We start from the raw sequence: 23,258 nt of genomic DNA on the forward strand, positions 1-23,258 counted from the left end.
CATCACCACCGAGTCGATTCACTACTACGAGCACGACCAGCTGAAGCAGCGCGCCTTCAACGACGCGCAGACCTGTGACCTGCGCATGGATCCGGACGGCCGCTGCGTGGCCATGCGTATCTACGACGACCAGCTGGCGATCCTGCCGCTGGCCGCGCCCGGTGACGCTCCCGCGTCGGCATCGGCGCCCTCCGGCCAGAGCTTTGTCGTCGACCTGCGTGCCGACGGCGTCGACGTGCGCAACGTGCGCGACTTTGCGTTCCTCAACGGCTACCTGGAGCCGACGCTGGTGCTGCTGCACGAGCAAGTGCCGATGTGGCCCGGCGTCATCGAGAGCGCTCGCGACTCTAGCGTCGTCACCGTTGTGTCGCTCGACCTGTCGCGCCGCTGCGTGTCCCGGCTCAACGCTGCCGGTCGCCTGCCCTACGACTGCCAGGCGCTGGTGCCCGTGCCCGAGCCGATCGGCGGCGTCCTCGTGCTGGCGACCAACTCGGTGGCACACGTGGTCAACGGTGCCGTCTCGTGCATCTCGGTGCTCAACAGCCTGGCCATGCACGGCATGGGCATTGAACTGCGCGCCAGCATCGATACGACCAACGAGGCTTTGGGCCTGGTGCTGGACCCGCACCGCTCGGCCTGCGTGCTAGTCGGCCGCAGCACGGCTGCGCTGTGGACGCAGCACGGCTTTGTGTTCCTGCTGCGGCTGGACGGCGACGGCCGCCTGGTCAAGCGCATTGTGGCAACCCAGATCAGCGGCGCCGACCCGCGCGCCGACGCGCTGCCGCCGATCGCGCACGCATGGGACGACATCGGCGTGCTGCCCTCGTGCGCCGTCGAGGTGCGCATTGCTTCTGACGACGGCGGCGATGAAAACAGTGGCGACGGCAGCGACGGCAGCAGCAGGGACAACGCGCTTGATGGGCTGCTGCTCTTTGTCGGCGGCGCGTCGGGGCGGTCGCTGCTTTTGGGCGTCGACCAAGCAGGGCGGTCGCTGTGCCCCGAGCCCGGCAGCGCCAGCGACAGCGACAGCGGCGCGGGGATGGACATTGACGCGCCGATGGACATCGACTCGCTTCGACTCACGGTGCACGACGAGATTCTGGCCACAGGCCCGGTTGTCGACATGGAGGTCGGGTCGCTGGGCGCCGAGGACCTTGAGCTGGTAACGTGCGGCGGCAACGAGTGGCGCGGCTGCCTGCGCGTGCAGCGGCGGCACGTGCAGCCCGAAGTTGTCGCGTCATTCGACCTGCCGGGCGCGCCGGTGCGCGGCGTGTGGACGGTGCGGTGTCTCAAGGAGTATCGCATCGGCGGTGTCATGCAGGCGGCCGACGCCGGGTCGCTGGCCGACATGAGCGACAGCTTTGTGGTTCTGTCCCGCGACCATGCGACAACCGTGCTGTCCGGAGGCGACGAGCTGCAGCAGCTGGACCGCACGGGCTTCTACACCGATGGCCCCACCATTGAGGCCGGCGAGATTCTGGGCAGCACGCGCGTGGTGCAGGTGCACGCGTGCGGCCTGCGCCTAGTCAACGCACTCGGCCGAGAAACTCAGTCGCTGCTGTTCGACTCGGGTGAATCTGCCGTGGCTGCCGAGATCTCCGACCCCTACGTGCTTGTGCGCATGGCCGACGGCTCGTTTACAATGTTCGAGGCCCTTATTGATTCGGGGGAGCTGCGCGAGATCATTGTTCCCGAGGCCTTGCGCGCCGGCTGCGGCAACGTCGTGTATGCGTCGCTGTTCGACGACGCGTGCCGCGTGCTTGAGACCAACCGCGAGCACGTCGACCGCAACCGCGAGGCCATCCGTGAGCAGCTGGGCGCGGCGCTGGCCGGCGCGGCTGGCAGCGGCAGTAGCGGCAGCATGCCCGGCATGATCGGCGACTTGGACGATCTCTACGCCGAAACGGGCCACTCGCAACGCCGCAAGCCTGGGGCCGGTCGCTTTACCGCGAGGAAGCAGCGCAAACGCACCGAAAATAACCCTGGCAGCCGCGATGACAACGGCGAGGATGATGACAATGACGATGATGACTTTGACGCGCTGTATGACGAGGACGAGGGCGAGGACGCCGGCGCCGATGGCTCTGTGCCTTCCAGCAAGGCGCCTGCAGAGTCACCCGGCGACACCGCTGACAATGCTGACGGCGAGGGCGTGCGTGGTGAGAGCCCAATGTACGCGCTCGTGGCGCTGGCAAACGGAGACCTCAGCGTCTTCCGGCTACCACACTTTGACCGCGCATGGACGACGGCGCGCTTCGACAGCCTGGCGGACACCTTGGTGGACACCTTGGCGGCCAGCGCGCCGATGGCCGAGCAGGAGAGCAGGGCTGAGTCGCGGATCGACCAGTTCCGGCTGGTGCAGCTAGGCGGTGACGACATTTCCACGGCGCTCCTTGTTGTGCTGACAACGGCCGGCGAGCTGGCCGTCTACCGCGCCTTCAGCCACTGCTCGCCCGAGTACGCCAAGGCCGTGGTCGAGCAAGCAGCGCCGGCGGCAGCGGCTGGAACGGCAGCCGCTGCCGCAGCGTGTGGGGACGACACGGGGCTGGCGCTGCGGTTCACGCGCGTGGCGCACGATGTGCTGGCCTACGAGCCCGACTACGAGCGGCGCGTGCAGCGTGTGCAGGCGCGCCAGACACGCGTGTTCGACGCGTGGACGCGTCGCGATCGCGAGCGGATGGCGCGCGAGGCAAAGGCGCAGGCGCGCGCCAAGCAGCAGCAGCATCGCGATGCGGCGGTGGCAGCCACGGCTGTCGACTGGGGCGAGTCCGATGAGGACGATGAGGCCGCCGAGGGCGGTCAGGAGCAGCCCGCGGCCGACGGCGGTGCGCACGATGCAGCGGCAGCTGAGAGCGATGCCGCCAAGGATGGCGATGGCGATGGCGATGGCGACGGCAACGACACCGCCATGGGTGGCGAGGAGCAGATGCCCGACCTTGATCTGATCGACGCGCAGATCGGCGACCGCGCCGTGGCGCCCACGCGCAAGATCACGGTGCTGGGCAACCTTGGCGGCTACGCGGCGGTCTTCGTCGCGGCGCTGCAGCCGGCCATCGTGCTTGTCGGCGCCAAGCGCTACGCGCGCGTGCACCCGGTGCGCGTGCCGGCACGGCTGCCGGCCGTGCTGACCAGAATTACGAAGGACGCCGATGCCGCCGGGCTGCTGACGCCCTGGCAGCCGATCGTCGGCACTGCGCGCTTCCACAGCGCCGCCTGCCCGCACGGGCTCATCGCGCTGACGCAGGCCGGCACGCTTGTCATCGGCGCGCTGCCTGCGCCCGCGTCGGCGGCCCTGCGCGGCGGCGTCGAATTCGACGCGCCGTGGCCCGTGCGCTGCCTGCCAGTCGGCACGCGCCACGTGGGGCTTAGCGCGCTCGGCGGCGTGGTATTCCACCGGCCGTCGGGCAGCTACGCCGTGGCGGCGGCTGTGCCCGAGCCGTTCGCGCTCAAGGAGCCGAACTGCGAGGTGGCGGCGCGCCAGGCGCTGGAGGACGGCGTCGACTCCGTCGATGACACGCAGGTGATCCCCGAGCACAAGCGCCGCGACGTGCGCACGACGTCGGCGCCGCCGCTGCAGCCGCACGCGCACGTCGACCTGCTGAGCCCCGTCACGTGGGAGACCGTCGACTCATACGCGCTGGAGCGCAACGAGCACGTGGCAGCGCTGGAGTCGCTGGAGCTGGAGTCGGCGCAGAGCGTCGGCGGCCGGCGCGCAGTGGTGTGCGTCGGCACAGGCTTTGTGTTGGGCGAGGACGTGGCGTCGCGCGGCCGCGTGCTGATCTTCGACGTCATCGACGTCGTGCCGCTGCCGGGCCGGCCGCAGACGAACCGGCGGCTCAAGCTGCTGTGCCAGGAGGAGCTGCGCGGCACAGTGACGGCGCTGGGCGAGCTGCGCGGCAACCTGGCCGTGTCGGTCGGCTCGAAGGTGTTTGTGCGGTCGCTGCAGCGCAACGAGCAGCTGGTCAGCGTGGCCTTCCTCGACTGCGCGACGTGGGTGCGGTCGCTGGCCGGGCTCAACAGCCTGCTGCTGGTTGGCGACCTGACCGCCGGGCTGTGCCTCGCGGGCTTCCAGGACGAAGGCCCGACGCGCATCCAGGTGCTCGCGCGCGACGCGTCCAGCCACCTGCCGATCGAGCACGCCGAGTACGCCGTGCTGGGCCACCACATGCAGCTGCTGGCCGCAGACACGCTGGGCGCGCTGCACTTCTTCAGCTACGCGCCGCACGATGCGCAGTCGGCCGGCGGCCAGCGGCTGCTGCGCCGCGGCGAGTTCAACCTGCGCTCGCGCGTGGCGGCCGTGCGCCGGCTCGTCGGCATGCCGCGGCTCGGCGCTGAGCCGAGCCAGCCGCAGCACGTGTGCCTGGTGGCCACGGCGGCAGGCGCTGTGCACGCCGTGTCGATGGTGTCCGAGAAGACGTTCAAGCGGCTGCACCGCATCACGACGCAGATGGTGCACGCTGTGGCGCCGCTGGCTGCGCTCAACCCACGTGAGTTCCGTGCGGTGCCGCTGCATCGGCGCCAGCACCACGCGCCGCGCCGCACTGTGCTCGACGCCGACCTGCTTGCGCCGCTGTTCGCGCATGGCCCGCTTGAGCGCCAGCGCGACGCCGCCCAGCGCAACGGCACCACGCCTGACCGTGTGCTGCGCGACATTGTCGAGACGGAGCGCGCATTTGCCTTTTTTTGAGCGGCGGAACGGGCGCGAAACGCAACCACTGTCGAGAGAAAACCGATCATCGCTCGATCATCAACCGGAGCCTGGCCATTATCAAGGGAAATCAGATCTGGCGCCGGCTACGGGAGGGCCTGATCGCCACTGCTTAGGCAGACTTGTGCCACCCAAAATAGTACAGTAAAACGTGGATTGGCGCACAGCATCCGCCCGGTCTGGTCACACATTCTCCCCCCAAAATAATATATATTTTTCTCTAAATGCATTTTCTCCTCTTCAATTGGGCCTTCCTTTTGCTTTCCTGAATTCACGAGCATTTACTTTTTATTATCTATTTTTCTCACAATCCACATTTAATGAATCGCAGCTCCGCTCCCGACGCAGCCTGCGCGGCGGCGGGCCAGTCGCTGCAGCAGCGCCGCGTGCAGGCCGCCGTGTCGCACGGCCTCCGCGCGCGACAGGAGTCGCCGATGTTCCACGAGTCCACGGACCCGACGCTCGAGTTTGTCTACCACCCGCGCACGCTGTCGGTCCTGGTCGCGCTGCTGGCTGGCTTCCTGTACGTCGCGCTGTACGTCGACCCGTCGAACGACATGCTGAACACAAAGTGGGGCCTGGTTGCGCTGTGCTCGGTGTTTGTCGTCGTGTCTGTCATTTTGTTCCGCGACGGCCCGTTTGTGCGGCCGCACCCGGCGTTCTGGCGCGGCGTGTTGGCGCTCAACGTGCTGTACGAGATGTTCCTGGTGTTTTTGCTGTTCCAGAGCAAGCAGACCGGCCGCCAGATCATGACGTTCTTCGACCCGGAGCTGGGCACGCTGCTGCCCGAGCGGTCGTACGGCGACGACTGCGCGCTGACGGCCGCCAACTTGTGGAACGGCATTGACATCTTTGTGCTGGCGCATTCGCTCGGGTGGTTTGGCAAGGCGCTGATCATCCGCAACCACACAATGTGTTGGATCATGTCCATTGTCTTTGAGCTGCTCGAGTACTCGCTGGCGCACCAGCTGCCCAACTTTAACGAATGCTGGTGGGACCACTGGATTCTCGACGTCTTCACGTGCAACTGGCTGGGCATCTACATCGGCATGAAGTGGTGCGAGTACTTCAAGATGAAGACGTACACGTGGCACGGCATCCGCGACATCCCCTCGCTCACCGGCAAGCTGAGCCGCGCTGGCGCACAATTTACGCCGCACAGCTGGACCGCCTACGAGTGGGCGCCGACGCGTCGCTTCAAGAACTTTGCCGGCTTCATCCTTTTTGCCGTGCTGATCATGCTGGCCGAGCTCAACGTTTTCTATCTCAAATCGCTGCTGTGGGTGCCGCCAGAGCACCCGTTGGTCACCGCTCGCCTGGCGCTGCTGTTCCTGTTTGCGCTGCCCAGCGTGCGCGAGTACTACGAGTACTACTCTAACCCGCGGTGCAAGCGCATGGGCGCGCATGGATGGATGGTCATTGTGACGCTGCTGACTGAGCTGCTGATCATTGTCAAGTTTGGCCGTGGCGAGTTTACCGAGCCCTTCCCACGCCTTGTGATTATCTTCTGGTCATCTGTGGTTGGCCTGATCGTTGCCTTTTCGCTGTGGCAGTTCGCCATCAAGCCGCGCCTGTGGCCTGATTCCCCCGATTCACTTGATTCTGATAGATCTTCGGATGGCCAGCAGCAGCAGCAGCAGCAGCAGCACCAGAGCTTGCATGCCATGGACAGGACAAAGATAGATTAGCCTCAACTGATCTTGATCAGAACATATATTTTCCGCCAATAAAAAAAAATTATTTACCTCCTGGGCTTGTCAATCGATAAACTTCTGATGATCCCAGATCGAGATCGAATTGCAAATCAAATGCTCAATCAAGCGGCGCCGTTGCTAATGCGGGTTGGCCAAACCAATGCCTGCCTGCCTGCCTGCCTGCCTTGATATGTTCTGTTTTGTTCAATACTCCAGCGTGGGAAAAATAAAGAAAGAAAAAAATTATCAGTGCCGGGATAATATCATGCACAATTATGCGAGAAAGAAAATGTACAGTCCGCTCGTGCCCTTATCCTGCACCCGCCTCCATCCTCTTCTTTTCTTTCTCCTCGACTTTACTGTTGTTTCGTCATTATTTCCTCCTATTTGAAATGGCTGCCTCTACTCTCCCTGAAATCAGAACATTCTTGAGCCCAGCGCCCTGCCAGCCGCCAGCAGCGACGCTCTGGTCGCTATATACACTGACCTCGCCGCCTTGACAGCGCTCACTGCACTTACCACCGACTCTGTATCCTCGATTCGCTTGCCCAGTCGGTCGACAAGGACTTTGGCCAGTCCGTCACCCTGGTCCCATCGGCATCGATCAGCGGCGGCCGCCTGGTTTTGTCTCCCACAGGCTCGCTGAACGACGACGCCGACGACGTGCGCAAATTCTCCGACGCAGTCAAGGCGGGAATTGCTAGGGCCGTGCAAGCTGGATCCACCCGCCCAGCCCTGCTCCTCGTCCAGCCGCCTCCCTCTACAAACCAGGTTTTGGACGCCGACTACTCGCGGTGGGTCGAGGTGTGGTGCTAGCCGCACTGACGCCTCCTACGTGACCCTGGTTGTTCGCGAGCATCGCCAGACCCTGTGCCCGCTGGTGTTTTGGAGAAGCTACAGTCGATTGACCTGATCTTTGGCCAGCCCATTGACGACTCTGAGGTGCAGGCAGCTGTTGTGCGCGCCAAGGCCATTGAGACAGGCAGGCGTCTTCTGTTGATGTTGGATATGGCGACCCAGAGCGCATGACTCCGTATAACTGCGCACAGACTATCGAGGAGGCCTTGAAGAACGTGCCTGGCGTTAAGTACACGGAGATCAAGGACCTGGAGGTCATCAAGCGGGAGTACCCCCTGCTGTACAACTCGGCACGCGCCTCGTTCTCTGAGAAGCGCACCTGGCCGTGCGTGGTCAAGCTGAGTACCGGTCCCCGGAGCCAGCAAAGGTCAAGGAGCACCTGTATTTGGTCGGCAAGGGCGTTACCTACGACACGGGAGGTATCTCGCTGAAGATCGGCGGCTCGATGCGCGGCATGTCGCGCGACAAGCTTGGCGCCTGTGGAGTAGCAGGCTTCGTGCTCGCGACAGGCATTATTCAGGAGCCATCTGTGAACCTTAGCTGCATTCTTGCCTTTGAGTGCAACTCGATCGGCCCCAACGCATGCTTCCCGACGAGATCATTGTGTCCCGTGCTGGTGTGCGCGTTCTGATAAACGACACCGACGCTGAGGGTCGTCTAGTGATGACTGACCCCGTTGCCGAGTGCCGTGAGCGCATCATGGCCGCGCGTGCGGCGGGCGACAAGACCCCTGCGGCCATTTACACGGCAGCGACGCTGACTGGACACGTTATTCGTGCCTACGGATGGTACGGCGCAACTGTGCCAACGGCCCTGCGCGCAAAGACAAATACGACCGGCGCTTGGCCGTGTCTGGACTGGCGTACGGTGATCCGTTCGAGAATAGCATCATGCGTCGGGAGGACTACCAGTTTGTCGAATCAAAGACTGACAGAGAAGATGTGTACCAGAGCAACGCCAGTCCAAGCACACTGACTGATCGCGGCCACCAGTACCCTGCTGCGTTTATCATCAAGGCATCGGGCTTGGACAAGCATAGCTTGAAGGCTGGCGAGCAGGACGCTATTCCCTTTGTGCATGTCGACATTGCCGGTAGTGCTGAGGATGGAGTTGAGCTTGGCCAGGGTCTGTGCGCCATCACTGGAAGCCCCGTGGCTACCTTTGCGGGTGCCTTTTGGACAAGCGCACTGTAAGTATTGGTGCCACTTATTTTCCAATGGAGAACTGGAATAAGAATGGCCAATGATATTCTTGACGCTGATTTTGAAAACTACAATTGTTGAAGGCGAGCTGCATTCTGGTCAGGCCGGCGTATGACAGACATAACCGTTCTTTTATTTATTCATTTTATTTGACAAATTTTGGTTTCCAATTTCAGCCCTTCTGTTTCTAATTTCCTGGTTTCCTGGTTTGTGTACTTTGCCATTTTTGCACAACTGCTTGATGTTTGAGGCTTAAAAAAATAAAAAATAAAAAATAAAAAAGAACAATGCCAAATTTATCCGGGTGAATCTAAATTATTATTTTTTTTGAAAAAAAAACCTGATTTCTCATATGTAATAATATTCCCAATGTCTGCTTACAGCCGTCAACTCAAATAAAAATGGGGGAGTGCGCCAGTTTGTGTATTTGCTGATTGGCTCACAAACATTAACAATAAAATTTGTGGACAAGTGGAAAAGGGGGACAGCGCACGAAAATATGTAATTAATTTAAAGGATAACCCTCGCCGTTACATGAGTTTAATTGTAGTAATAATATACGAATAAGAAATTAACGGGTCTCGCAAATTAAAAACAATTGTAAATATTATCGCACCTGCTGCTTCAGCTTTAAACCCAAAAATAGAAATAATCTGAAATCAATAGAGAGTGGGCGATGAGTCAAATGTCAAATGTCAAATGCCAAATGTCAAATGTCAAACAACTAAACAAGTGTGAATACATTATACTGCATTTGGAGAACAATAAAACAATAGGTGTTCTAATCTTGGACATCTGGCTAATCATAACACAGTGTAATAAAAAATTCGACGAAATAAAAAAACGACCAGTTTTCAGCTAGCCAGTTGTTGGCTGTAATGGATTGCATAAATTGAATTGTGTGTGGATAATCAAAAACAATGCTTTATTTTATTGTTGTTATTGCTGTTGTCACTGTTGTCCATTTTTGGAACATGCTCTGTTCCTGTTTACTTTTTAATTATATGATTACTGCTTGCAAGTCTATGTGCATTCCACATTCCTGATAACCGCGAGTACTTTAATAAAATAAGACTTCGCCGCCCAATTTGTTCCTCCCCGCCTTTTTTTCTACTAGTTTTTCTACTAACTTTTTTGAGTCATCGTCCTCGTCACTCGCTTGCGCCTCTTTTAGGCCTTTACTGTTGTTTGTCATCCATGTAAGCACAATCCGCTAACTGTAGCTGGCAGAATAGCTTATTGTTTTTGAAGACACGCTGGGGACTTTCTGCAACCCTGGTGGCTATTTTTGGATTTGCAACACTGGCTTTTAAAAAGAAAAGAAAATGAAGACCCTTGATGTCGCTAATAGCAGAGTGTGAGATTGATTGGAATGGATTCGTGGGCAGAAAGAAACAAATAAATAAATAAAGAACGTAAACAATTGTTTGTGTTGGTTCGTACGGAGAGGTATACAGATACTTCAGCCCATTTCCAGAAGTCCCCTTTGGGGTAAATCCATGTTGACAGCTCCAAACTGGCTCACAAATCATTATCCGCCACATTGTTAGCACACCTTATTTTGTTATTTTTGGCCGTGCTAATCTGTTTATCAAATGAGCATTAGACGTGGTGTTTGTTGTCACTGACAAATGCTCCCAGCATTGGTCTGAACGGATATTTGCTGTACCATTTGCCACCTTATGAAAGTTCTAACTACTCCCTAAATCCAATACAAACTATCCAGCGTGCATGAATTGAAAGCAGCGGCAAGTCGATCCTTTTAACGTCAATCTAGATATTTTACCTTGTAGCAGCCATTTACTGCCACCAACCCATCGTCCAACACCCCCTCCTCACTTTTCCCTTTTTTTATCTCGCATACATTCTGTGTTGCATATGCCAGGATTTCTTTTGTAAAACGATGCTTTTGCAGTTGCATATTCTACTGGCGCTCAGGAACTGTTTGTGAAACCTCTTTGTTTAGTCTTGTTTTGAAAAAAAAAAACTTATTTCCACCCGCCGCCCTGGATGGGATGGATAGATGCGGTCGTGCATCCACCCGCCCTGTAACAATAAAGTTGGTGATATCTACAAGAACACACATATTAACCATCCTACCCCAGGCCACTAGTTCCTGTTTTTTCTTTATCTTCATTTTATTTTGTCATTATTTTACAAATCAAACCGTAGTTCCCCTCCGTCTTGTATATCTATACCACGCCCGCTTATATTTAATCTCCTGGCGGCCTCCTCTGCATTCATTTTGATATTTGTGTCAGATTCACTTGGCTTTTTTATTTTTATTGGTTCTTTTCTTTATTTATTTTTAACTTGTGCACACGCATTTTTTGTCTACTCATTTTATTCATATTCGCTTAATTTTAATTATATTGATCTTCCTTTAAAGGAGGCAGTTACACTGTTTTGTTCATACATTTATTATTATCCTCTTGAATAGTCCCATTTTCTCACATACATACACACATACGCACATACCTACATATAAATATTTACTTACTATATCTTTTTTCTCTTACACATAAAGTTCTCAGTACGCTTGATAAATAACAACAGTACTTGTAAGCAGCAATTGCTTGATATATTTAAAATTGTACTGTTTGCCATCTTGCCTCCAAGCCGGCTGCTTTTATTCCGCATTATCATTATTTTTTACTTTTCTATTATTTTCGGTCATTGCTGGCTCTTGGAATCACATTTTATCCAGCAGAAACCAAAAAATTTAAAGTTTCGTTACAACTCTTCTTCTCTTTTTTAGATTTACAACATATAAACCTTTTTAACATATAGCTGCACTTACGATGACTGCAAACCAGTTTAGCGACCCAATTAAATACGCCCATCCCTCCAAGATGCCTGTCCCCTCTAGATCCGTCGAGCAAATTCCAGTGCCGTCGGCCGCAACGGCTACCCACGCGCAAATTCCACAAAACCAGTCGGGCCATTCTGATTTGTACGCATCCAATTATTCTTACTACGACATCCAGCAGCACCAAAATCGCACTCCGCTTAACCGTGCACTCCATCTGCAGGGTCTTCGCCAGTTTTAACAGCGGCAGCGGCAACAGTAGCAGAATTGGGAGGAGCGGCGCACACAAAGGAAGCGCACTCCGCAGCACTGCCGCCATCAATGCAATCAGCGGCAGACATCTCATCCTCACAGGTTGCATCATCAGCGGCAACCACAACTGCATCAGCGTCTGTAGCCAGTGCAGCTCAACATTTGCAGCTGAGATATCAACCGCCACTTTTGCAGCCTGAGAGGCAGCAGCAGCAAGCAAGGATACACAAAGATAGCACACACAATCATTGGGTAATGATTTGGCACGCAAGTATCCTCAGCAGCCACAACAGCCGCCATCCTCAGCACTACGCTTGCACCAGCATTCTTATTCCTATCCACTTTCAAATTCTCACTTGCATTTACAACCTTTATCTTTACCCTCAGTGCATCAGCACCAGCACCAACACCAGCAACAACAACAACAACAACAACAGCTCCAACCCCACAGTCACAATATTCATCCAGCCATGCCGCCACCCCGCTCATGCTGCCTGCAAATTTGCCGCAAACTATGCACAGCAGTCAACGCACTCTCAAATTGCTAAACAGGAACTGCTGCCACCGCCACAGCAACAACAGCAGAGCCAGCGCTACCAGAATATGCACCAAGCCGACCATCTTTGCATCAGCAGCAGCAGCATTATTTGGCACCTCGTACTACTTACCAGGACCAGCACCAGCCAGCACCAGCACCAGCAACAACAGCAACAGCCAGCAACAACAACAACAGCAACAACAACAGCGGCATCATCGTTCCAATTACAGACAACCCTTGCCAACGTCCGCGCCAGCCATAGCCTCGCAGCAGCAGCATAATACTTTTTGCGCAGCTCCAGCCATGTCAAACATGGACCCAGCTTCCTTAGCAAATAGCAGCAGCGGTACATCACGCCATCCAGCACCAACCCACATTACCTCACCTCATCATCATCAGCATCAGCATCGGCCGTACGATCTGCATTCCCCTGCACCGGCATCGCGGACATTCTGGAACCAATACGAGACCGGGCTGCTAGTAAAGCTCTGGCTTGAGTTTGAGCCGCAGTTTACCGCCAACAAGCGCAACGCAGCCGTGTGGGCGCAGCTAGCAGAGCGGCTGACCAAGATATCGGGTCGCCAACGCGTTGTCCGCGAGTGCCGCATAAAATGGAAGAATATGTGGGCCAAACACAGAGTAAGTATACGGTTGTCGACACATCTGTCAATATTTATTGTTTTATTATGCTGGCGCCACATCTCTTGCTTTCGGGAACACCGCTGCACTTGCTTGCATTCCTTACAGAACAATTGTTGTATGTTTGTGTTTTTGGAATAAGTCTCCGGCGTTTTTTACAGCATATCCAACGGTGATTGTGTCGCTCAAGCTGCCCAATTGTATACCTTAACTCGCTTATATATTTTTGCTCGGTCAAATGCGAGTAGCACGTAACTATAATACTCGCTAACCAAACTACGGCTGTGCACGCACATTTTGCCAATTAATTTATTTCTGTAGGATCTGGTCAACGCGTCGCACATGGGCATTGATGCCAAGCTGCGCGAGTTCCCTCATTTTGTAGAGTTTACGGCCATTAGGCAGCGCAGTACGAATCAGTCGGCAGGCACAAACGAGTAAGTCATACATAAAGCAAAACTAGGACGGTGACTGTAGTTCAGTTGGCCCAATGCCTACATGTGGCAGCAGAAGAAATCTGGTTTGCAAATCAACCGATCGATGCGCACAATGCACGCAATGTGCAGGATGCAAGTGAATCCAAAGTATAAATAAGGACTTCACATTTGTGCTTGCCTCTGCTGTGTATAAAGCATTTTGACCAGCCAGTCAATTTGTCCCAACACGCTGTGCGCTCTTTGTCATCGTTTGTAACATAAACTTTTTTGTCCACAAGGAAAAACAAAAAACAAAACAAAACTCGTCATTGGTGTTTTGTTTTGTCGCGTGCAATGCCTGCAAAGTGTTTAATTGACAACACAAAGTGTGCATATGGATAGCCACCACCTTTAATAACAGCACGAATTGCTTTGTGGCAACAGCAAAGTGCAAAATATTTACATTTCTGAATTATTTCAACTGCCGCTCGGTAAATCCCTTGTTGCCACAGTTGCTAAGTGAGAACCAGTTTGCCAACATATTTATCTCAGCCGGGCCGATAATCCCTCAACCAGTGTTATGCTTTTCTATTCCCTGTTTGTGTGCAAATGTTATTTATCTGCTAATTTTGAGTGACAATTGCTCTTTCATTATAGAGGCTCTGAAGGCGATATTACTCCCTCGATGGAAGACCGCCCCACAGTGCCCCCAAGGGCTCCTCCCGTTATCCCCTTTGCACCAGGCTCAGATGAAGGCGAGCATGCACAGCTGCGTGAAAGTCATCTCGGATCAACATCCCCAACGGCAGCTCACGCCGGCAGATGGAGGCCAAATAGCCAGCCTTGCGTCGATCTGGCGGCTCCATGGACATATGCGCCGACAGCAGCGCCCACTGTGAGCAGCGTTCCATGCACATCCATTCGTATGACCTTGCGGAAGTTAAGGCCCCGGAGCACAGGCGGCAGACGTCGCTCGCTTCAATTTTAATTGACGCTGTACCTCGGCGCCCGTGCTGCCAAGAACAAGCGTCTCGTCGTCGGCGCTGCAGGATCTCTTGGCGCCAAGGACGGATACCCTGCTGGCAGGGTTTATCAGAGCAGTGCCGCGGTCCCCAAAGCAGCACAGCCAATGGCAACTGTGGGGTGCTCGTCTCGCGGGAGCAGCGTCTCTGCTCGCTCCTACCAGCAGACCCACATGTTGGAATTGACGAGCTCCCCGAGCTGCTGCATCGGCTCGACCGCTTGTCTGGCGCGGAAGAGAGCTTTGAAGAAGATGGTGCATTTAGAAACAACAGCGAGCAATGCGACAAGGTAGTTACAGAGGAGGGCATGCTGGAGCGCATGCGCACCCTGGCGGGCACATCGTCGGCTACAGATATTTCGAATGCGGTGAATCAGATTGTGGGATATGTTGAGCGCGAGAGCCAACGCAGACAGCTGCAGAGCGAGCGGCACCACCGGTGGTCACCGCGCTGGCAGACATTCTGGGCAGACATGCTCTCCGCTGGGCAGCCGCCAAGTATCAGGCTCAGCGTATGGACTGTTGGGATCTACACAACAGGCCAGTGCACACAGCGATACTGGGCGGAACGGAGCTATTGCAAGCCACGAGACAACGCCAACCATATCTCCTGCAGTATCCACGCCCACCTCTGCGCCCGCTGCTGTCTCGGATTCGGTTTCTGCCACAAAGGCCGGCTCGCCATTGATGTTGCAGAAGCAGCAGCCAAAATAAAACAATTTACCATATCACAACTCGAGGAGTGACTCAAAATGACGCTCTGGCTTTTGACCTTTCAAATTAAATAAAAATTTATTCATTTCAATTGTAGAATCCAAAGCCCACATAATGATGACGCGCCATTGGTTGAACAAAGACCAGTTTTATCTTGCGATCTGACCACCGATGGCAAATGGCCGAATCAAATCACCATGATCGAACTCTGGCCTTTCAAGGTGCAAAAGGCCAAAGTCTCAAGCTTGTTAGGTTTGGCAATTGACTGCGTTTGCGTTTGGTTAATTTCTTTTCTTTTTTCTTTTTTCTTTTTTTTTTGTTTTACGCACAGAATTCTTCCAGAGGCAATTTATTTTCTTATTACTAAATTTTAAATTCGGATCTTGTGCCACCGACCAGCAGCATCAGCAACAGCAACATAAACAAATGGCATCAGTAGAGGCAACCCAATTTGCGTTCCGCGCAGCAAAAGAAATGGGTGTGTGCAATGCGCCGCCCAGCACCTCAGTAGTCAGCATAGAAAACAAGCCCACTGAGGAAGTTCGTGCACTCAAGTACAGCCCAAACGGCAAGTACTTGGCATGGGCAATCGCCAGCGAGGTGCGCATTGTCGACGCACAGACGCTTGAAACCCTGGCGGTCATTGCGCACATGAACGTTGCTGACGTCCGGTTCTCGCCCAACGGCACGTATCTGATGACGTGGGAGCGGTACTCAAAGAAGGACAGCCCCGATGCTGACAATAGCAACCTCAAAGTTTGGGACGCAACCACTGGAACGCTTCTGGGCGGATTTGTGCAGAATTCGTTCAGCGTGACGGCGCTGCAGTGGACCGACGACGAAAAGTACTGCGCCAAGCTGTTCCGGGCGAGGTGCGTTTCTTTTTGCCGACTGCGCTGAATAAGGCAGCTCTGACGCTCAAGCTGGACGGTATTACAGAGTTTTCTGTGTCGCCGGGCCTCTCGCCGTCGGTGGTGGTGTTTGTTCCCGAGCGCGGGTCGAAGCCTGGTCTGGTGCGCATGTATGGCATTGGTAACTTTCTAGGCCGTGGCCAACAAGACTTTCTTCAAGGCTGACAAGGTTGAGTTCTACTGGCACCGGCTGGGCACCAACCTTCTGGTGCTGACACAGACCGAGGTCGACAAGACTGGACGCAGCTACTACGGTGAATCGGGGCTGTACTTCATGGCCGCAGCCGGCAACTTTGACTGCCGCGTCGTTCTGGACCGCGATGGGCCTATCCATGATGTCGTGTGGAGCCCTGACGAGAAGGAGTTTGTCGTTTCTTACGGCTTCATGCCGGCCAAGACGGCGATGTTCAATCACCGCGCTGAGCTCGTCTTCGATTTTGGCATTGCGCCGCGCAACTTTGTGCGCTACAACCCGCACGGCCGCGTGCTGGCCATTGCCGGACTGGGCAACCTGTCTGGCCAGGTTGACTTGTGGGACCGCAAGAAGCTTAAGAAAATTGCGTCTGTCGATGCCCATGGCGCGTCGTTCTGCGAGTGGAGCCCCGACGGCCGCTACTTGCTGGCCGCCACGCTGTCGCCGCGCCTGCGAGTCGACAATGGCATTCGCATCTGGCACTACTCGGGCACGCTGGTCTACAAACAAGACACGCCCGAGCTGTACCAGGTCGACTGGCGCCCGGCGCCTGTGGCCCGCTTCCCACAGCGCTCGGCCCTTAGCCCAGTGCCGGCAGGCATTGCGCTGGTCTCTTCTGCCGCTGACGCTGCTACCACCGCCGCTGCCAAGCCCGCTGGTGCCTACCGCCCACCGCACGCGCGCACGCGTGAGGTGAGCAGCTCCTCAAGCGCGCCGCGCTCGATCTCGGACATGGCCGAGCGCAAGATTTTTGGTGCCACTGCCCCCTCGCCGCGCGCGTCGTACCAGGCGCCGCGCCCAAAACGCCCAAGCTGCCGGTGGGCGCTAGCCCCGACATGCTTGCCAAGGCAGGTGCCGACAAGAAGCGCCGCACTCGCAACCGCTCCAAGAAGACCACTGGCGAAGGCGCAGCAGCGGACAGCGCCGCTGAGCAGCCTAGCGCTGTGGAGGCTGCCCCCACCACCGAGATTGACATCCTCAAGAAGGTGCGCGCCCTCAAGAAGAAGGTCGGCCAGATCGACTCGCTGGCCAAGAAGCGCGACGCCGGCGAAGTCCTTGAGGCCAACCAGCTGCCAAGATCGCTGCCCGTGGCCAGATTGACGCTGAGATTGCCGAGCTCAACGCCAAGATAGCCAGTCTCGCGGTCTGATCTCGCGGTACCGGGCAGGTCTCGGTAGTAGCACCTCGCTTTGTCGCCTTACGTCGCAGCTCTCCGGCAACGACCGCGTACCCCCTCGCCAGTTTTTGCGCGCCCCATGTGCAAACCCGGTGCAAATGGAGGTACACTCTAGATTTATTCGTTAGTTTTATTAATATTACTTTAAAGCAAATGGTCCATTCATAAATGGCCATTTGCTTTAAACACTAAAGAAATAAGACTACTACGTGGCGTGGCAGGGTAGACAATCAGCCTTATTCATCAACTTTAGTTTTTGTCTTTTACTTGTTTTATATCCACTGAATGGATCTATTTTCTCTTTTTTTCTTACCTCTGGCGAAAGGTGTTAGCTTGCTGTTGACTTGCCACCTTTAACAAATCCTTAACCTGCAGGGTAACCTTCGGAGATTGTGTTTACGCACTTTCCTTTACATTTCGTTACAGTGTATGATCAAAGATCACGCAATCTCTTTTTTTTACCTTGCGCTGATTTTGGCGCGTTTTTTCCGTCAGCATTTCGGGCTTTTATGCGCGTAATTTTTTCTTGCTTAAAATTGTTGCCCTCCGCAATTTGCAACCTTTCTGTTTCTTCGTTCTCTTCCAAATCGAAACAATCGAGAATTTCTATAGCAAAATAAAAACAGAAGCGTCTGCTTAGGCTTTTGGCTCAATCGAAATCGAAATCTTGCACTTAACACTTTCCAACCAATTACCAGTGCTCCACTTTTCTTTAAAATGTCGACAAAGATGAACTTCGGCCCCGAATGGTACATGCTCCTCAAGCTCAAATCTTGTCAATTAGCTGTCTGTTGTCTCGAAAATCGCGTAGCGCACAAATGCTCCCGAATGGCCCACCTGCTAATACACCTAATTTTGCCTTCATTCGACTTCCCTGCGTCTGATACTTGTGTTTATAGGATGCGTAGCGCGCCCGCAGCGAACAAGCCTACTGCCAACGGAAGCGGCAGCAGCAACGGTAGCAATGGAGGCAGTGGCAGCCCCACTAATGCTGGCAGTTTTGCAGCGGGAATCCTAGCGATAGGGCCCCTGATCTTTCCAGCAACGGCTCACTTGCCGGTGCACCCATGCCTGAGGGCGCTGAATCACGTAGATACACTCACGATATGATGATGCGGCTTTTCAAGTCTCAGGAGCTTTCAGATGGCTTTGTCGCTAGCGAGCATGTGTTTTCTGCAGACTCACTCGACCCCGTCTCACTGTCCGAGCTATCTAACAAGGAACAAGAGATCCTCGCGGGTTCGGTAAACAGCGGCACGTCGAAGCGCTACAACGGAAATCAGCAGCAGCAGCAGCAGCAACAGCAAGCTCAGCAGCAGCAAGCCAATCGCCAGCAGCAGCAGCTACAGGCTCAACAGCAGCAGTCCTCCAATTTTTACTCGCGCAGTGGCCCTGGCATGCAAAGATCTGGTAGCCAGAGCATGCTTCCTGGCGCCAGAGCGAAATCCAAGGACGATCAGCCGCGTGGTAGCGACAGGCAGACCACGGCACCTCGAATGTAATGGCGGGGCGGACCACCCTTACGGGATACCCGGAGGCGTCACTGCCGACGAGGACGACGACGGTAGCAGTAGCCTGTGGGCTCGCCAATCGATCGTGCGCGACACTGTCGGGACCTTTGGTGCTGACGGCGTGTTCCGAATGGGGGCTGCTGAGGACAGCGACCTCCTTGAAGGGCCGCCGTCGCGAGGCACCGCTCGTGGTGATCCACTGCGAGACATTGGTGATTATGCGTCACGCGCCGCATCGCCTGCGGTCGGCGTCTCGCGAATGGCGGAGCTGGAATGCTACTGCAGTCCCAGTCTCAAGGAAAACTGGCTGCGGCTCGATCCCCGACGGTCAACCGGACCCACTCTGGGGTGAACCATGGCGGCTCGTCGTGGGACGATCTGGGGTCCAAGCAGTCGACTACCATGCAGCAACAGATGCTTGTCGAGCGAGCGGAGCAAATGAAGTGGTGGTATCGCGACCCGCAAGGGAGCATCCAGGGCCCATTTTCGGCAACTAATATGCAGGACTGGTTCTCTGCTGACTACTTCCCCGCTGACCTGCAGGTGTGCCACGAGGGCAGTGCTGGCTTTGAGGCGCTGAGCAGCTTGGTCGCGCGCATCGGCAACCCCCAAAGCGTCTTTATATTTGCAGCGTTGGTCTTTATAACCCAGAGCATCCAGCAACGCAGCGGCATCAACACCCCGGCAACCCCTGCAGCCATGTCCCGTGCGCCAAGCGCCATTCAGCTAACCATGTTGGACGCCGATGTAAATGTGTCGGCGGCGGCGACAGCGGCGGGAACTTCCTCAGCGGGAGCGCTAGACAACCTGCAGCAAGATGTGCGCAACATGTCCAACGGTGTCAATGCGCCCTTTTCTGCGTCTGCCAGTATGTTTGGAGGCGGCGCACCATCTGGTGACATCAACACCGCTCGATCCAGTGCTTCCGGAACCCCTTCCGCGGGCGCAGGCACGAGCGCCGCCGCAACCCAGGCAGCCCAGCTCTCGCTTCTGCTCAATGAGCAGTTTCTGCTGGTGTCGGCCATTAACGACCGCCAGCACACATTGTCACGGTTCAAGAGCAGCTGCAGCAGAGCTTGGCCAAGCTGATGCAGGATCTGACGCAGGAAAGCAACGCTATTCATTTCAGGGCGCAGATCGACCGCGTGCCCGTTCAGACTGATCTCTTATTTGCGCTTCAGCAGCGCTTCCAGTCGGCCGAAGAGAGACTTCGCTACGAGTCTGCACAGTTCACCCAGATTCAGGGTGCCATATTGCGCAGTTAGAGGCCAAGATTGACCCGGTCATCAGAGATATCGTGCTGCGCAGCGGCCCCGCGTTTGCGCTGAACTTTATAAGCCAGCAACTTCAGGACCTTAGCAAGCAGATCGCGGAGATGCCAACTCTCAGCAAGTTGGCTCACCGGTGAGCGCCCAAGCAACGCAAGAACCAGCCAGCACTTTGGCCTCTGCCTCTCGTGACGTTGCTCGTGCCACTCCGCTATCCTGGCTACTGACGAAACCGCTAGCGAGTCTGCCGTTGCCAAGCCAACTAGCAATGCACTCTCGAGCAGCGCTGCTACCGTTGAGCTGGCCCGCCAGTCATCTGAGGCTCTGCAGGCGCTGACTCCGTTTCTGAGGCGCAAGTTAAGATGAGCGCATGGGAATTTCCGGCAACACAAACGCTAACGCTGACAGCAGCACCGTCACCAGAACAACAGCGCCAAGAACGCAGGCGCGTCGAAGCAGTCGCAGACAAACCGTCGGCCACCAAGGCTGCAGCTGCACCGAGCGCGAAGGCCAGCGCTGCCAAAGCAAAGCCACAGCCCAGACTGCCAGCAGCAAGGGCGCTGCCATTGCGACTGCCACTGCCGCTGCTTCCGTCACTGCCACTGCGACCACGACTCCGCCGACTGCTGCTAAGCCTAGCAAGGGCGAACCCAAGGCGAGCTCCACCTTGCCCAGCGTCACTCTCACCGCCCAGCTACTCCTGCCCCCTGGTCGACTAGCGCCAGCACCAAGGCCAAGCAGCCAAAGAAGTCGCTTCTGCAGATCCAGCAGGAGGAAGAGGAGGCAATGAAGAAGCGCCAGCTGGCGGATGAGCAAAACCGCGCGCAGAACGTCATTTCACGCGGTTTTGCCGGCAGCTACGCCGACCGTCTCGGCGGAAGCAGTGGAGGAGCAGTCGCCCCGCCACGCTCCTTGGCATCGATCATGGAGGAGCAGTCGAAGGAGACTGCCAAGGCCAACACAGCGAGCACCTTCACTGCCAGCGTTGTGCGAACAGCCGCACCGATACCCCGCGCACCCTGAGCCTGGCGATGCCGTCCCCCCTGTGTCCGCGTCACAGCCGCTGCGCTCTGCTGTGCCGTCCCTGTCGCCACAGACATCGGCCTGGGGCACCACCACTGGCAGCACTAGCAACAGCGCAGCCGCTGCCTTCGCATCATCTGTCGCCGCCGCCACCGCCGCCTCCAACGCTGCAAGCAAGCAGCAGGCTCCCAAACCCGCTGCAAAGGAACCGGTCAGCGTTAGCATCACCAGCACAACCAACATCGCGGTCATGCCGTCGATGGAGTTCCTTGAGTGGTGCTACTCTCGCTTGGGCAGCCTGCAGGGCATTGACATCAACAAGTTTATCGAGGTGCTGCTGACTTTCCCGACGCAGCCGGCCGAGACCACGCTGGAAATTATTGCCGAGCAGATTTACGCGTACTCCTCGATCCTCAACGGGCGCGCCTTTGCTGAGACTTTGTCAAGCGCCGCCGCAGAGACTTTGGTGCCGTGCGCAACGGGTCGCTCAAGAGTGCGCCAGTCAACTGGATGCAGGTGCTGGGATCCTCGGCAGCAAAGTCGACGACGTCGGACGCTAGCACCGCCGCATCGGGAATTGGCTCTGGATTTGCTAGGATCGCTAACACTGGCTCGTCTGGGTCCCGTGGCTCCAGTACTGACTCGTCGTTCCAGGTTGTCAGCAAGAAGGGCAGAAAGTGATGTATTTAGGTGTTTTTACTCTTAGAGCTCTGTTTAGCTTTTTATCTCACGTGGATCCTGTCCACTGAAGAAAAGAATGACCAAACATCTAAAAAAAATTCAGAGTAATATGCTGCCAAATGCTTAAAAGTATAACGTGTGTGCTACCTTTTTGTCCTACCTCTTTACCTTTGGCGGAAGGTTGTTACCTCTGCGATTGTGTTCACCCACTTAACACACTAACGAAATGTAAAGGTTATACCCCCCACAGGTTGGGGGTTTGTTACAGTGTTGGTTTTCCATGAGCAAAACAGGCCACGAATTGCGCTGGCTGTTAATCAACCCATTTCCTTTTCTGCTTGTATTTTATTTTGTATTCTTTCTTTTCCTTTTCTTTTTTGTTATTCTTCTCGTTTTACTATTTATTTGCACACACATACACATACACATATACGCACGCACGCACTCACTCACGCACACAGAGGTTCCGATGATTCGCTTCATCTTCGTGCAGAACCGGCAGGGCAAGACGCGGCTAGAAAAGTGGTATGGCAGCTACAGCGACCAGGAAAAGCAAAAGCTCAAGGCGGAGGTCCACCGCACAGTAGCATCCCGCGACCAAAAACACCAGTCAAACTTTGTCGAGTTCCACAATCACCGCATCGTGTACCGTCGCTACGCCGGTCTGTTTTTTTGCTTCTGCATTGACACTAACGACAATGAGCTGGCGTACCTCGAGGCCATCCACCTATTTGTCGAGGTGCTTGACTCGTATCATGGCAATGTGTGTGAGCTGGACTTGGTGTTCAACTTTTACCTGGTATACGCTGTCCTTGACGAAATGATTCTAGCCGGTGAGATCCAAGAGACCAGTCGTAGCGTTATTCTTGGGCGGTTGGACCAGCTCAACAACCTCGAGTGACGGGTGTCCCCTGCTTATTTCTCTTGTAGCAGAGCCTATAAATATTTTTAACGTCAGCTTTTTTTGTTTATTTCTCATCATGCATGTATTATCTTGATAAACGGCACACTGAAAGTGCAGATGGTGGAAGGGTGAGGAAATGGTGATATTAAACTGAATCTAAATGAATGGGATAGGCTGGCAGCTCGCACCCGCGCGTGTGGCATTGTGTGGATATGTTTTCTTTGCATTTCACTCTGTACTCGTCTTTGGCAATTCCGACGCAGCGGAAAGTCGGTACAGCGGATTAAGGTACACCTGATTTTCTTGGTCAGCGGTATATGGCGGTTGCTCTTTGACCTGGACAAAGGCGTGGGTGCCTGCCAGCGCGTTGTGCCAGTGGCGATAGGCATTTGCCTCGCGTCGAGCAAGCTTTTCCCTGTACTTGTCGAGCTGGTCGCGAGCGAGCGTGGCCAAAGGTAGTCTGGATGGACAACCAGGCACTCGGCGCCGACCTGGCCGAATCCAAACGACTTGAGCAGCCCAGCCTTGATTCCGGGCGTCTGAATCGAGCGCGACGAGTACACAATGTGCTCACACTCCTTGAGCTCGGCTGCAATGTTATCGGCATTGCGGTTGCCCGGCACTATCCCCGTGCGCAGCGACTGCAGGACCCCGTTGAGCATCCATATTGCGGCCGGGCCCTTCGGGTGGCCGTGAGATACTTTTGACAGACGGACAGTATTATGTTTCCTGGCGTGCG

The 23,258-nt window shown here is 55.6% G+C and overlaps 7 protein-coding genes across 7 annotated transcripts; all 7 read left to right on the plus strand.

Annotated features, from left to right (window-relative positions):
- The first annotated feature begins 1,720 nt into the window (after positions 1 to 1,720).
- BX661DRAFT_186673 (CPSF A subunit region-domain-containing protein) lies at positions 1,721 to 4,962 on the plus strand. The gene has a single exon (XM_051537073.1). The coding sequence runs from the start codon at positions 1,862 to 1,864 to the stop codon at positions 4,685 to 4,687; it is 2,826 nt and encodes a 941-aa protein (XP_051389678.1). The 5' UTR covers positions 1,721 to 1,861; the 3' UTR covers positions 4,688 to 4,962.
- Positions 4,963 to 5,142: 180 nt separating this feature from the next.
- On the plus strand, positions 5,143 to 6,396 carry BX661DRAFT_194458 (phosphatidyl serine synthase-domain-containing protein; the record flags this gene model as incomplete). The annotated part of the gene is made up of 2 exons (XM_051537882.1): positions 5,143 to 6,260; positions 6,318 to 6,396. The coding sequence occupies 2 exons, from the start codon at positions 5,143 to 5,145 to the stop codon at positions 6,394 to 6,396; spliced, it is 1,197 nt and encodes a 398-aa protein (XP_051389679.1).
- A 289-nt stretch (positions 6,397 to 6,685) lies between these two features.
- Positions 6,686 to 8,751, plus strand: BX661DRAFT_186678 (uncharacterized protein). The gene is given in 8 exon segments (XM_051537074.1): positions 6,686 to 6,763; positions 6,824 to 6,931; positions 6,955 to 7,206; positions 7,294 to 7,390; positions 7,423 to 7,592; positions 7,604 to 7,789; positions 7,858 to 8,035; positions 8,086 to 8,751. 8 exon segments carry the CDS (start codon positions 6,692 to 6,694, stop codon positions 8,451 to 8,453), a joined length of 1,431 nt encoding a protein of 476 aa, XP_051389680.1. The 5' UTR covers positions 6,686 to 6,691; the 3' UTR covers positions 8,454 to 8,751.
- Positions 8,752 to 13,709: 4,958 nt separating this feature from the next.
- Positions 13,710 to 14,922, plus strand: BX661DRAFT_186681 (uncharacterized protein). Its single transcript, XM_051537075.1, has 4 exons — positions 13,710 to 13,963; positions 14,138 to 14,281; positions 14,329 to 14,579; positions 14,629 to 14,922. Exons 1-4 carry the CDS (start codon positions 13,802 to 13,804, stop codon positions 14,849 to 14,851), a joined length of 780 nt encoding a protein of 259 aa, XP_051389681.1. The 5' UTR covers positions 13,710 to 13,801; the 3' UTR covers positions 14,852 to 14,922.
- A 3,853-nt stretch (positions 14,923 to 18,775) lies between these two features.
- Positions 18,776 to 20,000, plus strand: BX661DRAFT_56121 (uncharacterized protein). The gene has a single exon (XM_051539268.1). The coding sequence runs from the start codon at positions 18,917 to 18,919 to the stop codon at positions 19,730 to 19,732; it is 816 nt and encodes a 271-aa protein (XP_051389682.1). The 5' UTR covers positions 18,776 to 18,916; the 3' UTR covers positions 19,733 to 20,000.
- A 281-nt stretch (positions 20,001 to 20,281) lies between these two features.
- On the plus strand, positions 20,282 to 21,615 carry BX661DRAFT_172802 (uncharacterized protein; the record flags this gene model as incomplete). Its single annotated transcript, XM_051533803.1, is given in 4 exon segments — positions 20,282 to 20,587; positions 20,674 to 20,898; positions 20,909 to 21,375; positions 21,393 to 21,615. 4 exon segments carry the CDS (start codon positions 20,282 to 20,284, stop codon positions 21,613 to 21,615), a joined length of 1,221 nt encoding a protein of 406 aa, XP_051389683.1.
- Positions 21,616 to 21,870: 255 nt separating this feature from the next.
- Positions 21,871 to 22,620, plus strand: BX661DRAFT_186685 (AP-2 complex subunit sigma). The gene has a single exon (XM_051537076.1). The coding sequence runs from the start codon at positions 22,085 to 22,087 to the stop codon at positions 22,514 to 22,516; it is 432 nt and encodes a 143-aa protein (XP_051389684.1). The 5' UTR covers positions 21,871 to 22,084; the 3' UTR covers positions 22,517 to 22,620.
- The last annotated feature ends 638 nt before the right edge of the window (positions 22,621 to 23,258 follow it).

Source organism: Kickxella alabastrina, assembly GCF_025024165.1.
Source record: "Kickxella alabastrina strain RSA 675 chromosome Unknown BX661scaffold_22, whole genome shotgun sequence".
Taxonomy (NCBI): domain Eukaryota; kingdom Fungi; phylum Kickxellomycota; class Kickxellomycetes; order Kickxellales; family Kickxellaceae; genus Kickxella; species Kickxella alabastrina.